Source organism: Bidens hawaiensis, unplaced genomic scaffold (assembly GCF_021521415.1).
Source record: "Bidens hawaiensis isolate Kalapana, Puna unplaced genomic scaffold, B.hawaiensis_p1.1 tig00005084_1, whole genome shotgun sequence".
NCBI classification, from domain to species: Eukaryota; Viridiplantae; Streptophyta; class Magnoliopsida; order Asterales; family Asteraceae; genus Bidens; species Bidens hawaiensis.
The window spans coordinates 363,802-380,440 of NW_027491325.1; the positions used below are offsets into that span (position 1 = coordinate 363,802).

At 35.6% G+C, this 16,639-nt stretch overlaps 1 protein-coding gene across 1 annotated transcript; it reads right to left on the reverse strand.

The window, feature by feature from the left end:
* Nucleotides 1-1,659: 1,659 nt before the first annotated feature.
* Nucleotides 1,660-2,216, reverse strand: LOC143628908 (uncharacterized). Its single transcript, XM_077098352.1, has 2 exons — nucleotides 2,118-2,216; nucleotides 1,660-2,004 (listed from the first exon to the last, which is right to left on the reverse strand). The coding sequence occupies exons 1-2, from the start codon at nucleotides 2,214-2,216 to the stop codon at nucleotides 1,660-1,662; spliced, it is 444 nt and encodes a 147-aa protein (XP_076954467.1).
* Between the last annotated feature and the right edge of the window lie 14,423 nt (nucleotides 2,217-16,639).

The following is a 16,639-nucleotide window of genomic DNA, read 5'->3' on the forward strand; positions in this document are numbered from 1 at the left end:
ATTGGTTCTTGAACTTTAGAGATGGGCACAAAATTGGTTTAAAGTTTAGTTAGGGGTTGTTTTTGCACATCTTTGATAGTTAATATAAATATTTAAAAGAAATATTAACTAGAAAAAATATTTTATTGATAATTCACCTGAACACGAACCGGGTCGGGTACAAAATAGAAACGGAAAACCGAAATGTTACACCAACCCGTTTTGACACGTATATAATAACGCAATATATGTTTGTAATATTGCACGTACATAATTACGCATAAACAAAAATAATTACACACCTTATATAATAATTCCGCAACATATTTTCATAATTAAGCATGACTATAATCAAACATAATATACGAACAACACACCTAGGTTTAAAGAAATTCATTTTTATTTCTTTGAAAAAAAAGTAGTATAGCAAAAAAGCGTAGTTTGCTTTAAAAAAAAATACTTATATAGTTTTTTTTTAAAAAAATACTTGATTTTATGGTGTTGTTTTTTTATATGATAATTCTGTTTAGAAAAGTTATCAATGCTTTAAAGTAGAAGAATTGTGCTTAATTTAAGTTCTCCTATAAGGAGGAGAAATGCACATAAAATTCAATGTTTAAGTAATTACAAATGTTAAAACACATTAAAAGTCTTATAAATAATTATATTTTTGTTTAACGTTAACATTATTATTGTTTATATATATCTCACATATGAATGGAGAAAAAATATGGGAGAGACTATATACTCTATAAATACAAGTTAAGTCTTTATAACAAGTAATTGACTTACTCAACTCTTTGGTTGAATAAAGTTTTAGAATTAATCCATCGCCACGATTAATTTACATGCTTGATATTTATGATAATAAATTGTAAAGTTGAGCCAAATTGTGCAAGCAAATAATCTCAAGTTTAATTTGGAGCTTACCCAAGCCAGCTTTAAATGAAGTTCGAGTCCAATTCGAGCTAGCCTTGGTTTGGATCAGATCAGATCAGCTTGTTAACAACCTTTAAATATTATTCGTCGCTGCATCGCGCAGGCACTCTACTAGTATAGTTTAAATAAAGTAGTTGGATTAATGCATAACTCAATATGTAAATATGAGTAGACAATATAAGCCGAATAGCAATTATCATAATGGAGTCGATTTACTCGTTTTAACTTGTTGTCTCAAATTTAGTAAAAGTATCCAATTTTAGCTCATTATCTCTTAAAACCTTAAAACCCACATATGAGCCAACTAAGAATAATATTTAGTAAGATTCTAGCCCAAAAGTATTTAAAAGTATAGGAAATATTTATATAATAATAAATATATTTTAGCCCATATCAATACAGCAAGGGGGAATTGTCTTCTTTGTAGCTTAATGTGGAGTTTTTTGTCTGCAGGTATCAATGTAATTCTGGAAATATAGTGACGATCTCTGATGTTAGTTCCAGATATAATCTCCACTTTTATAACACAATTTCCAAATGACACTACCTTTAATCGAGTTCCGTTACACAATCTACTTTTCGGGTCAATATTTCTAAGAAGCATAACCGGACCACTAACTTTTAATACTAGTCGATGGTTTGGTAAACCTGAAGCTTTAATTCCATTAAGAATATCGGGTGAGCATAAACTTTAATCTAAATTCTCATTAATCATTTCAGTTGGACAGATACTATCTGAACTTAGATATTCCCTTTCATTTCTGGAAATAATGAGAGCAAGCGCTCGTTAATTTCATGAACAATATCATTTTTTGGAGCCAGTATTTCTCTTTCGTGAAAGAAATTTAGCCTTTTGAAATTATCGAGAATAGATGGATATACAAATTCTATTAGATCAGAAATTGGATCTATTGAATGTTTGATGAGAAGGTCTTCTGGTATTTTTATAATTGCTTCACCCGTATTTTGATCACCAGCATTAACCTCCCCAATATGCAAAAGCCAATTTGCAAACAACCTTGTTTGTTCTACTTGAAATGATTCATTTGAGGTTGTCAACCTTAAATGTTTTGACAGTTTAAGCACCTTACAGTTCATCCAAATGTTAGATGAACTTAAAGATGCATTTACAATTTGTTGCCTGCTTCTACCGGGGATAACTGGTAGTATCTGTCGAAAATCCCTCCAAAAACTATTACCTTTCCACCAAATGGTAGATCAGATGATTTTCCAGATTTAGATGAAAATATGTCTTTTAAGGATCTATCTAAAGCTTTAAATCCATGCTTATGTATCATTGGTGCTTCATCCCAAATAATGAGTGATGTTTCATGTAATAAACGTGCGAGAACGCTGTCTGGCTTTATGTAACACAATGAATCCTCAACTAAATTTATAGGAATGTAAAATTGGGAGTGTGCAGTCCTTCCTCCTGATAACAAAATAGATGTAATTCCACTTAAAGCAAGTTTCCCTTATGATCTTATGGGTGCAGATAAGGTCTTCCAAAGAAATGTTTTTCCCGTCCCACCATAACGATAAACAAAAAAGACGCCTCCTTTATTCTTACCCACTGATGTGATGATTTCTTCATAAATAAGTCATTGTTCATCAACCACTGAAGAAAAAAGCTGACCAAACTCTTGAGTTAAAATCTCCTTGTTGTAAGCTAGTTCTTCACTAAGTAGGAGATTGTTTGCGGAAGAGACAGATTTATGATCTGGAAAAGGCATTGTTGAAAACCTTTTTAGACTGGAGTTATTTCTAGGCAGAAACTTTTCAAGTTCAAACAATGTAAGGTTCTTAAGTTGTTGTTCATTAAGTACTAAATGTAACATCTCGGATGTTTCGTATTTGTATTCGTTTATGTTTAAACCGATTCGGGAATGTAATTCGGATCTTTCGAACTATTTAAAACTTGTATTTATTGGTATTTAAGTTATTTTATAATTTCAGAAATTCTGGTCATGCCAAATAGCCCTTATAAACTCTCAAAATTGCTTAAAATGGCAAAAAAATGCATTTTCGGAATTTCAGGGACAAAACAAAAGTGGTCAGGAATATCCCCATGCCACGTAGTGTGACCAGGAACCCCATAGCTGATCGCGGGGCAAGGATAGACCATCAGGTCACAAAATATTTTCCTTTGTTAGTTCCTAACTCGCGTTTAATGCAAAATAACTTATTCTTGGACCAAATTGCGTGTTTTAAGCTCCAAGAAACCCTCTAGACTTGGTACATTTCCATCTATAGTAGCCAATTTTGATTAATTTTCAGTTAATTGGGTCATTAAACGAGATCTTGTTGCTGAAACGAGTTATTTGACTAAAATTAACGTTTGTTTACTGATCCTATATAAACAAGACCATTTTAATCTGCAAACTTCTTCCCTAAACCTTAATCTCTCTAGTAGCAGCCATCACCCTTAAGAAACACACGTTTTCCTCTTCGTTCTTTGCTATTTTATTCAAGATTGTTCGAGTTTGAGTTGACTTTCGTATTTTCTCGGTGTTTTAACTCCGTTTTCTCACCAATCTAAGCACTTTTCGGATAACTTGTCTCATGTAAAGTTATTCCTTCTTGTTGAATGATCAATAATCCTCAATCAATTTCTGAGATTGAGGGGAATTGACAGTTCAATTGGACTCCGAGCCGTTTAAGGGCATATTGGTCAACAAAGTTCACCAATCGATTTCTTTCACTTCTGATCGGAACAGACTTTCGGTCCAGAAGAATTTTATTTTTATTTTGATATTTTGAGTGTTCTAAGCAAAACCTGACTTCTGACTCGCTGTTCGGATTCTGGTAAGAACCAGTTCGCTTATTTACTAAAAAACTCATAACCGGAGTTCTAGACATCAGTTTGGATTGATTCCATCGGCTATGTTCTCAGTTTTAATTGTTGTTTAATGTTTCAAAGTTTCAGGTTTGTTTGTATTAACTCAGTCAGCGTGTTAAAAGTTTGGTTTCTTATTTTATTCTTATTATCTCGCGAGCTCACTTAAGTAATAAGGTGAGAAGTTATCCCCCACTTTTTTACAGTTTTTAAACGGTTTGGGGAAACTTGTGAACTTATCAGTATTTAATTATAATATATTGTTCAAACTAGCAAATTATGAGTGTTGTGTGTTATCAATTGAATGCTAATTGCTTAATTGTTTAATTGTTTACTCTATCACATTCAGAGAGGTCCACATAATCACGTTAAAGTATGATTGTACGTCATCTTAGTAGCCAAAGCCCGATTCGCTAGGTGATGGTCAACTGAAACCCACATTTGTATTTGCTTGTCATAGTAGCCAAAGCCCGATTCGCTAGGCAATGGTCAACTAACACTTTATTTGCACATGGTTTGACAGATTTATACTCAAATATCAGTTTTGCTCATTTTACTTATACATTATTATTAGTGTTAAAACTGGTGACATTTCTCACTCAACCTTGTGTTGACAAATCTATATTATTTTTTACTCATTTGCAGGTTATCATTTGGTTGAAGCTAAGATGAAAAACCACTTAGAGAGACTTTAGTTAATGAAACAAAAGATATTTGTGTTCTATTTTTATTTTGGTAATCTGTTTAACCTTTGTGTACTTGATTTAAATTTTGTAATAAATAAATAATTAGATATTGTCATATTTAAATTGTATGATAGTACATTGTGAGCTGTGAACCAACGGTTTGTGCCTCGACATTTTCGGCTTAGGTTAGGGTGTGACACTAAACCCGAAAGTGTTGTTAAAATAGTCTACATTAATTAAATATACTAATTTTGAAGTATAGTTATAACATCAAATTGTAAATAATTTTAATTGTTGATACCTGGATTCTTTAAAAGAATAAGTTGGTGAAACAGAATGTCATCTGAGAGGTAATTCCATGTTCTTTCCCATATAATTTCAGGTCTAGAGATACTCTCAAACATTAACATCGTAGCAAATAAACTTCATAAATAAGAACGACTGCCTGTGAAACTTGCTTCTGAGATTGCTTAATGTATTCATCATCATCATCTAAAAGGCCATATGCGTAACATGCATCCCTAAATGTAGGATATACTACATGATTGACTGTTTTAATTTCATCGAATGTTCTTGGACCTTTTACTTTGTTTAACAAAATTCGTAAATAATACGCTTGATCAAGATAGGGAGAAACATAATGAATTCTCAAGTCCCAGATCGATAATCAAACACAAACACAAAGTAAACGACTAACTCTCATTTATATTAATCAGAAAATATAACTAAAAAACTGATTACAATATCTCAAACCCTAACTCGGTTTGACTCTTGATGAACCCTAACTTGGTTGCATCTAGATGAACCCTAAATCAGTTACATCTCACCGTGTGTCTCTAGATGAACCCTAACTCGGTTGCATCTCATACCCACACTCTCTAATGTCTAACCATAACTCGGTTTATATAGACTAACCTAACTTGTTAGCCAAGACATTACCAAATATAATAAATCCCTAACTGTAACCCCATAAAAACGAACCCAATAGGTCCAACCCGGTCACCTACACATGACAGGCCTATTAAGTTGGAAATTACGTCCAACAATCACCCCCTAATTTTTGACTTGAAATAGGTGAATCTTTGATTTAAATGTGCCTTCTTTGACCTGTGTGACTTGACCTGTGATCTTGACCATCTCGGTTTTCACAACCATCTTGGTCTTGATCTCTCCGGAACTTCTCTTGATCCATAGATGTGTTCTTCGGCTCTCCCGAACTCGACTACCTTTGTGACCCTGTCCCTGACCATTCTTGTAACACCCAGGCTTTAAGCGGAATACGCCCGGGTGCAACGTACACATCACTCATAAGCTCATAACACTATTAATAGTGACAATATATTTATTATATTCCATAATTTTGCAAGTACATAAATAGTTTGATAATAAGACAAATAACATTAAATCTAAAACGAAACAAATATTATTCATTGAAAGAATCCTAAGGCATAACTAGTTTTCTTGTCCTAGAACTTCATCGTATCAACCTAAAGCACGTTTAAAATAATATATTTTGTCAATAACACACGTTGGTGAGTTTTCATAAGTTTTTGTGAATATAAATATATGTATATATATAAAATGCGCGATTCAACGATCATAATGCAATATATATTCAAGCATAATGTAAATGAAATCAAATAGTGTCGTCCTCCCGTTCATTTAGCCGAAGCCGTAGAAGTCGTGGAAATGAGAACCACCTTAAGTAAACAACCGAAGTTGTAACGTTATACGGTGCAGGTACGTCCCGTCGGACCCTCCCACTATGTGTATGCGTTTGCGTAACTTCCACCATAAAAATAATAAAAATGTTGCAAGTAAGTTCACTTATAATTATAAACAATATGTATGGATAATATTTACATGTACGATAAGAGTGAATCGGTTTATAAACAAGCGCATAACTAACAAAATAAAAATTTGTGACATGCTACACCCCAAAAATATTAAAAGCTTTATAAAGGGGTTATGAAAAACTCACCTCGAAATTGAAGATAAACTTGCAAGAAAATCCAAAAGCACAGCGAAACAAAAGCAACCGAAACCGAAAGTGCGTTAAAGAACCCGAAACGATTAAATCTCATGAACTATAAATAATAACGAAAGTACAAAACCAAGAACTAGCTACCGGGATTCAAAGTTAAGTAAATTGGTTTAAGGGTTTAAGAATTATTTTAGTATATCTTTTATTACTTTGTTATGGTATTACAATATTATTTTAAGTTTTATAATTTTAGCAATAATATGAGAGTTACAATTTTACTTTGAAAGGATTTTTAAATGGGAGTTTTATATTTTGAAGAAAAATTAACTTGTATATACTTCGTATGACAAAATATTTTATGATAGATTTTTGTTAATTGACTAAATAAAATAATCGAGATTCGAAATTCCAAGTAAAAGGTGTTTGTAAAAGAATAAACGTGGGAGAATATGCATGGAAAATTTATTTATTTAAATATTTAATCATGGTTGATGACTTTGAATAGAATAAGCGTTGATGCCGAAAATTGAATAAACTTGTAAGTGAACGGATTTGGTGTCCGCAGCTGTTTGAATAGGATAGGGGTAGTTTAGTCTTTATGTTAATGTATAAAGGCTCATTCGCTAAGGATGTTTAGCGAATGAGGCCTCATTCGTTAGAGACTAGGCTAATCATATAAGTTAGGAGCCCATTCGTTACTACAGTGTAACGAATGATGGCTTATTCGTTAAGGTATACCTATTCGCTAAGGGTGTTTAGCGAATGGGCTATGGAAAGACCTTATTCGTTAACCTTGTTAACGAATGAGAGGTCTCATTCATTACTACAGTTCTAATGAATGAGCCACAAACTAATCAACACTATTGATGAGGTATTGGAACTACTTCACATGGATCTCTTTGGTCCTGTAAGTGTTCCAAGCATTGGAAAGAAGAGATTCTGCCTAGTTATAATTGATGACTTTTCAAGGTTTACATGGGTCTTCTTCATGGGAAGCAAAGATGAGACTCCAGAATTAATCAAGACTTATGTATTGAAAATGGAGAATCAACTTGAGAAAAGGGTGAAAGTGATTAGAAGTGACAATGAGACATAATTCAAGAATGGACTTATGGAAGAATTCTACACTTCTAAAGGGATCTTTCAACAATACAGTGCTCCAAGAACTGCTGAGCAGAATGGTGTTGCAGAAAGAAGAAACAGAACATTGATTGAAGTTGTAAGGACCATGATAGCTGATGCAAATCTGACAGTTACTTTCTGGGCAGAGGCTATCAACACTGCTTTCTATATGCAAAACAGGGTGGGTTCTATTGAACAAAACTCAAAACAAGACTCCATATGAGTAATCTTCAAAAGAAAACCTTTTGGATGTAGATGCTCACTGCTGAACACAAAAGATTATCTCAACAAATTCCAATCAAAATCTTTGGAATGCTTCTTTGTGGGCTATTCATCTCATTCAAAGGCTTACAGAGTCTATGTCAATGAGAACATGGTGGTGATTGAATCCTCAGATATTATCTTTAATGAAAATCACTTTAACAATGTGGAAGGACCCAAATGGCTGTTTGACTTAGAGAAGATGATCAAATGAATCAAAATCTACAATGAGCACATGGATGACAGCATGTACAAAACAAGCATTGAAGAGACAGGAAAGCAGAAGCAAATTGATCTGGACAAGTTGTGGTCAACTGTTGCCTCAGAAGAATTGGGATGCAACTTTGAAAGAGGCAATAGCAGACAAAATGAAATGGAAGTGACTGATCAAGAAGCTGCAATTGAAGTGTCAAATGAAGGCCCAAGTGAAGTGGAGAGTGAACCACTAATGAGTCAATAGCAGAGTCAACCTGAAGAAACAGACAGATTTAAAGACAGATTTCAGTCTTTGTTTGATTCTCTTCAGATTGGAACTAATGAAGCATCCCCATCTGCAGATACTCAACACCAAGAGACTACTGAACCTGAAGAAATGACTTAGAATGAAACTGCTGATATGAACATGACAAATCTTGAATCAGAAGTTGTTCAGTCTACCTCTGTTGAAAGAGATCATCATGTAGAAAACATCATTGGGGACTTGCATGAAAGAGTGACAAGAAGTTCCTCTGAAAGAGCAAACATATGTCTTTATTCTTGCTTCCTCTCCCAAGTTGAGCCAAAGAACATAAACAAGCCTTGAAAGACAACAGCTGGGTGGAAGCCATGCAGGAAGAGTTAGCTCAGTTCAGAGACTTACATGTTGGGGATTTGGTTGACAAACCTAGAGGAAAATATGCAATTGGCACCAAATGGGTTTTCAGAAACAAGAAGGATGAAAGATGGATTGTTATTAAAAACAAAGCAAGGCTGGTGGCTCTAGGGTGCTTACAAGAAGAAGGAGTAGACTTTGAAGAAGTTTTTGCTCCTATTGCAAGACTAGAGGCCATCAGAATCTTTCTAGCATATGCAGCATCTATGAACATAAAAGTCTATAAATTGGATGTCAAGTCTGCATTTCTGAATGGGAAGATTGATGAAGAAGTGTATGTTACACAACCACCTGGATTTGAAGATCCAATCCATCCCAACAAGGTATACAGGCTAAGTAAAGCATTATATGGATTACATCAAGCTCCTAGAGCTTGGTATGATGAGCTGTCAAATCACCTGTTGGATAATAGATTCTGCCATGGGGCTATAAACAAGACTCTGTTTTACAAAAAATGGAAGAAAGAGCTACTACTTGTACAAGTGTATGTTGATGACATCATTTTTGGTTCTACAAATGAACAAATGTGTAAGGACTTTGAACAGGTGATGAAGTCAAAGTACAAAATGAGTTCTATGGGAGAAATGAACTTCTTCCTTGGACTTCAAGTGCAGCAGAAGGCAGATGGCATCTTCATAAATCAATCAAAATATGTTCAAGAAATTCTTAAGAAATTCAAGTGCTAGGATTACAAGACTGTGTCCACTCCAATAGACACATGAGAAGATGGTACCTAATGAAAAAGGGGAGCTAGTGGACCAGCATGAGTATAGGGCCAAGATACGATCATTGATGTATCTAACAGCATCTAGGCAAGATATTATGTTTGCTGTGTGTGTGTCTGTGCAAGATTTTAGGCTAATCCAAAGGTCTCCCATATGTTGACAGTGAAGAGGATTTTCTGATATCTTAAAGGAAAACCAGACTTAGGAATTTGGTACCCAAAGAACCACTCTTTTGACTTGATGGCCTATACAGATAGTGACTATGATGGTTGCAACATGTGTAGGAAATCAACTTCAGGAGGCTGCCAGTTTCTTGGAAGCAGGCTGGTGTCTTGGCAATGCAAGAAGCAGACTACAGTATCCATCTCAACAGCTGAAGCTGAATACATTGTTGCATCTGCATGCTGTGCACAGGTTCTATGGATTCAAGGTCTGAATTTCTTACTTATTCCTATTTTAATTGATAACACTGCTGCCATGTTCATTGTTAAGAATCATGTTCATCACTCTAAGACTAAGCACAATGAAATTAGGCATCACTTTATTAGGGACTGTAGTGAAAAAGGCTTAATAGAAATGAAAAGGGTAGATACATCTGACAACTTGGCTGACTTGTTCACCAAGCCTTTAGATAAGACCAGGTTTCATTTTCTGTTAAAATGCCTAGGTATGATAAATGCTGATGAAATTTGATTGATGATGTATGCTTAAGTGAGGTGCTTACTGATTATCTGTATTGCTCACTGCGTTTAATTGCATGATGAGTTGAAATATGCTTAACTGATTATTCTAAGTGTACAATCATGCTTTTTAATCTGTATGTGTGAAATATGATATTTGATGACTGCTCATGTTTTGAGCGCTTGATTGTGTGCTTACTTGATCAATCCTAGTGTTTTATGTGCTCCAAGCATGAATCTGTACTTGAATATGCTTTTGTTGCTCTTCGAGCACATGCAAAATGACTTGGAACATCTTCCTAGTATATCGAGCATAGATATCATGATTCTAATGTTCAAGCATGGATTTATGCCTTGAAAAGTATTTCGAGCATAGATCTGTTGCTCGAGCACTGATGTTTATTTAACCTGTATCCAAGTGTTTCCAGCACAAGTGACTGTTGCTCGAGCAAAATGAGACTTCTATGAAGCCCATCGAGCACATGTATTGAAATGATATTTCGAGTTAAGTCCATCGAGCACACGCATTGACATGATAAATTTCAAGTTTGCTTGATAGGATACTTGTGTGCTCGAGTGAAAAATCACTCAAAACTATGTGAGTCTACAACTTATGTGTAACTTGTGTGCTGTTTGTAAGTCTTATGTCCTTAAATGACAAAATGTGTTTCAAAATTAGATGCAAAATGAATTTCTCAAAGAAACTAATTTTTGACATATAAATGATTTTTGACTAAGCAAACAGTTTACGGTGAAAACCTAGGAGATAGATAATATTATTCAGTTACAAGATTTCAATAAGCTTAAAATGTTTTTATTGGAGATTGAATCCAACCTATGGGAAATGATAGTATATTGTTTAATCTCCTAACCCATGAATTATAGGCTTAAAGGATCTCTGTTCAGTAACTTGACAATTCGTATGGTATCTTTTCATGAGTGTAGTGACATAAGTGATACAAATATAATGATCATGCTATGTCTGACGTGGTGACACATTTGAAGACCAAGGTATGTTTCCTTGCATATCTCTCCGAATGATAGGAAAAAAGGCAATTATCCAATCATACACGAGCCTGTTGGTGTTTTGGTCTCACAAAAACAAATTTAAATAGTATCTGACCAGCTATAAAAATATTGCTATATAAAAGCTTATCAAAAGAAAAGAAAGAAAAGGAAAAGTATTGAAAAAGAGAAATACTTCAAAATATAGTATATAAAAAATAAGTTATAATATATCATGACTTAAAGGGGCACTAAGGGAACTAGAAGGGTGGGGCATACAAATAAGTCCTAAACACCCTGAATGTAAGGCATGTAAGTCCGGATGGCAAGTAAGTCCAACATTCAACCGTAAAGTCTGATATGAATATATATCTATATATCTATAATTAAACTGCTCATAGTACTTAAAACCAAATTTTGACCAAGGAATCAAGGGGTTGAAGTCAAATTGGGGTGATTGGAGAAAGCTAAGTAAGCCTTGAGAAGAGATTAGGAACAACCTAAAGTCTAAAATGTAACCATTCTTTCTCATGCAACGAATTGAAACTTAAGTATATCACAAATGTTTTGATAATCATGCTAAGTGCTACTGCCTAATGTCAACCTGACTTAGATCATAATAAGGCTGACTATGAATGGTGTGAAAGATTATGAACAATTTGATCCCATGTTGAGATCTCTCTGTGATGGTTTGAAAAGAATTTGTAACTCAATTCTAATCTCTTATTCACCTTAAACTTGTGCTGAAATTAAAACAGTGGTTGAAGTGATTTATCTTATTGAATTAAGAAAGGTTTATGTGTGGAAATTGTCTAGTCTGATAGACAAATGATGGTTTGAAATGAAATCATAATGGATTTAAGTGGTTCAACCACAGACATCTTAGTTGTTGCTCTTAGAGCACAATGACATGCTCTGAAAAACTTGTAAGTGTTTCGAGCATATATTTTACTTTCGAGCACTTGTTATGAACTGAAAATCAGAATTAAGTATTTCGAGCATGCATTTTACTTTTGAGCACTTGTTATGAACTGAAAATTAGAGTTAAGTGTTTAGAGCATGCATTTTACTTTGGAGCGCTTGCTATGACTTGCTAATTGATGTTGTGTGTTACGAGTATGAATGAGCTTTGAGAATACTGCGTGTGAAATGACCTTTGTGCTAAGTACTTCGAGCATGATTGCATGTTAATTGCTTAGGCATAAGGATTCGAGCTTGAGAGTTGGAAAGAAAGATTTTGTTAAGTATTTCGAGCAAGGTAGTGTGCTGGATACTTAAGGTTATGAGTTCGAGCTTAAGAAATTGAAGGATAAATTTGGTTAAGTTGTTCTAGCAAAACTGTGTGCTAGACTAGGCTCAATTGTTCGAGCATAAACAGGAAGGATAGATTTTAATAAGTTTGTCGAGCAAGATACAACTTCGAGTAGGGTTAAGCAATGAGTGTGTTTCGAGTATACATGACTACCTGAATATTGTTAAGTATCTTCGAGCACAATTCATGTCACAAGCCCACGAGTATGATCATTGAACATGAACACTGTCGAGTATGACCCAATACTCAAACATGGGGTGTTGAGTAACTTCATTTAATATTTGGCTAAGGTATCGGGCACAAGTTTGTTCGAGCAAACTATCTCGAGTATACTAGTTCTTGAGCATCATAAACACAAGTATGTTGAGTATGAATTGTGATATGTCCTCGAGTACAGTGGGAGACAGCTGTTTATTTGGATGTATGCTCGAGCAAGGGTGGTACAGTTAATTTGAATTAAATGACAACTGTCATATGCACTAGACGACAAAATAGTAATGTACCAACCAAACGTTAGGTATAAAAGGGGGACTTAGAAACTTTTTCACATATTTCTTCTCAAACTATCTATTTGTGCATCCCCTGCTTACTCAAACTATCTATTTGTGCTCTATACTACTTCGAATACAGCCATTAGCTCTGTTTCGACCTTGGTAAGATATCGATTATCATTATCGTACCCCAAAGTTCGAAATTAGGGTTTCTATTGACTATTTAGTGATTGTTTGCTTGAATTGTGTAGGTACGCATACGACTACGGAACAGGTTACTGAAGACACTATTCTTCTCTAACTACCCTCGACTATCATTTATGCATTTATGTGTACTAACTATTCTTCTATTTTGTAGAACTGATGGCCATGAAATTCGAGAAGAGGCACAGTATGTGTGCCCAGTTGGAGGTAGACAATGAAAACAGGGAGTTGGAGCTCATGATCAACTTCCTTAATAACTCCAACTTATGGTTAGCATTGACAGAGAACCCAACGATATACAGAAATCACATCACAGATTTCTGGAACTCGGCCACTTATGTTAATGATGTCAATGGGAAGAGGATTGAAGCCTCGGTCTTAAATCAAGACAATGAAATCACTGAAGCTTCGATCAGAAGGGCATTACGTTTGAATGAAAACCATGAAGTGATGGATTTGTATTCGGTTCCAAGGTTGCTAAGAATATTTCAAGAAACTATAGGATATCAAGGGGATGTCAAAGAAGGACAATTTCAGAAGGGAAGTTTTCCCCTGCTTTACCGATTCCTTATACACCACGTGATTCAGTCACTGTCTCCAAGGTGAGGGACTTGGACTCTGTTGAGCAGAGAACTAGCGACAATGACAGTAGCCATTCTATACTAACAACCATTCAACTTTTCACGATTCATTTTTAATGGGTTGCTTTCCAATGCTGAGAAGGCGGTGAATCAAAGATTTCTGATGTATCCAAGATTTTTACAGATACTCATCAATAGGTCTTTACAAAACCTATAGCTGACAGGAGAGGTGTTATGGCTGCAAGACCCAAACATATGTCAACCGATGAAGGATGGAAGGAGCAAGTTTGATGAAAATACTGATTGGGATGTTCTCCCTTGGTTACTAGTTCCTGCATTGGGGTGCTATTGATGTACCTCACACCCCAGGACATAGTGAAGAAGATGATGATGAGGGTGAAGATGATGAGGATGTCGGAGGAAATGATGGTCCAAATGATGATGACAATCCAGATGATGGAGGTGATGGTGCTGGTAATGAGCCTGTTAATGAACCAATTGCCCATGAAGCCAAAAATGTAGAGGATATGGGTCATAATGCTGAAATGAATGACTCTGTTGATGATCCTGTTAGGAATGAGATGGTCACATTTACGGGTGCTGGATCTGATATTCACATGGAGGATCTAGAGGGTGAGACAGGACCAACAATTGAAATTACTAAACCTATTGATGAACCTGGTGTGGGTCCTAGTAACATGGCAATTGAGCATATAGATGATGAAGATTTTATAGCCAATGTGGTATCAAATGTCACTGAAACTATTCAAAAAATCACTCCACCAGATTCACCAAACCCTGCAGAAAACAATGTTGATACTGACTCTATTGAATCTGAGCCTGCTCATGATAACATTCCTTCATCACCTACCACAACAGACCCACTCAATTCAGAGCCTGAACCAATCCAAGAAACACACATTCCTTCACCACCTACATCTCATATCCAAGAACCAATCATCTCGTCCCCACCTTTGTCACCACCAACCAATACTACTCGGGATACACAAGTCTCTGCACCACTAAACTCACCTCTGAAAGAAACTCTACCTACTGCAACCATTCAAACTACCCAACCCTTAACTACAGAATCTGAATCCTACAAACTACCATCACCTGAAACCTCCTCAACAGAACCATTCTCAGAACCAGATTTTAAGCCCACTCAGGAAACACCACCATCCAGCCCGAACATTTATGACATCATTTCTGAAAATACAGCATTAGAGTTTGAGAACATTATTTTGAAAGAGAAAAATGTAGTACTGGAAATCAGAAACAAGGCTCTTGAGACTGCCCTGCAACAGGCCTTATTGAAAATTCAAACCCTGGAGCACTCTGAGGTTGAGAAGACCTCAGGATGCACCAAAACAGGGGGAGAATATTGAAGATGCAAATGGCTTGAGATTGATTGAAGATTTATATGCTAGTTCAAGTGATGAAGCTGTAGATGTTGGAACATCAAATGCTCTTGAAATGACCAACAAATAATATGTTGAAGGGTCATGGGAAGAGGGGGAGTCTGAGGATGAGGAAGAAGAGACCCCTGAGCAGATGGAGAAAAGGAAACAAAAAGGAAAGGGGATTGCACTAACTGATGAGGATCTCCATCCCAAGTCTACACAAATGTTGCATTCTGGAGATGAAATACTTCAGAAGGATGATGTAATAGATCCATATATTGTAGAAGTTGAATCAGTTCAAACTGTGATAAATTTGATAAATCAAGAAAGAGTGAGGGTGACAGTTGAAGAAGAGGAGGAAGTTCCTCAAGAAGTGCTTGAAGCACTAATTGAAATGAAGAAGAAAGAAGAGGACGAAGAAAGGTTGAAGAAATTAGCTGATGAGGCCCTAGGGGCTGCATTGGAGGCACTAAAAGAAAAACAATTTGAACAACAAACTCCAATTGCACAAACAGATGAAGAGCCTGAGCCTACACAGCCTGAACCAGAGCTTGAAAACGAAACAGAACTTGGTCTGGGAGTCAGAGAAGAACCCAAGAGAGATGACGGACCAAAGATGCCATGGAATGTATATGTGAAATTTATCTCTCAATTAGTCATGCTCAGAGCAAACTATTGGATTCTCTGGAACCCTGATGACTACACACTAGAGACAGTGGCAGCTGCTAGAAGGGCTCAAGAAGAACAGAGACAAGAACAATGGAAGGCAAGTCAGCTCCTTCTGAAAGACAAACCAGAGCCAACAGTTGATGAAGTTCTTGATGAAGATACTCATGTCAAGGAACCAATAATTGAAAAAATCTTTAATGAAGAGCCAGTAATACAAACCAATGAACCAATAATAACTGAGTCTAAACCTGAAGTAAAGGAAATGTTGAAAAGAAAAGAAATATCTGAAGTTGAAGTCCCTAAACCAAAAGAACAAAAATCTGTAAAGGTTTACAAGAGAAGGGGAACACAACCTGAGGTTGTTGAGGGGCCTCAAATAATTCAAATTGAAGAACCAATGATAGGAGCCCTTCACAATCTGGATGAACCTATTGAAGTTGATGAAGAGGAAAAGAGAACAAAGAAGTCTAATGAGAAGGAAATGAAGACAAAGCCTACCTCATAAGCCTTGAATATGACTTGAAATACCTTCAGAGGCTGACAAAGAAACTATTGCAAAAGAGGATGATGGATGGAGGAGAAGGGAATCGCAGAGGGATTTCATGTTGAAAGCAGCACACAAACATGCATTTATAAATCTTCAATCCTTTGATACATTTGCCCGAATGTTCAAAAATGCACTTGTTGATGATGTTGCCAATTATGTTGAGAATGTGACCAAGAAGAAGGTAAAGGTGGAAAAAATGTTGGTAGAATCTGACAGTAGCAAGAGAAGGATTGTGAAGAAGATAAGAGATGAAGAGGAATATGAATCACTCAAAGGCAAACACAAAGACATCAAATTTCTGCAATTACATGGTTTCGAGTACAACTCCTTAATTAATTTATCCC

Bases quoted from the DNA above. Each gene is read 5' to 3' on its own strand.
- LOC143628908 (XM_077098352.1), bottom strand. From the start codon at position 2,216: ATGATACATAAGCATGGATTTAAAGCTTTAGATAGATCCTTAAAAGAC. The intron at 2,005-2,117 runs GTAATAGTTTTT...ATGAACTGTAAG, and splicing joins ATCTACCATTTGGTGGAAAG to GTGCTTAAACTGTCAAAACA.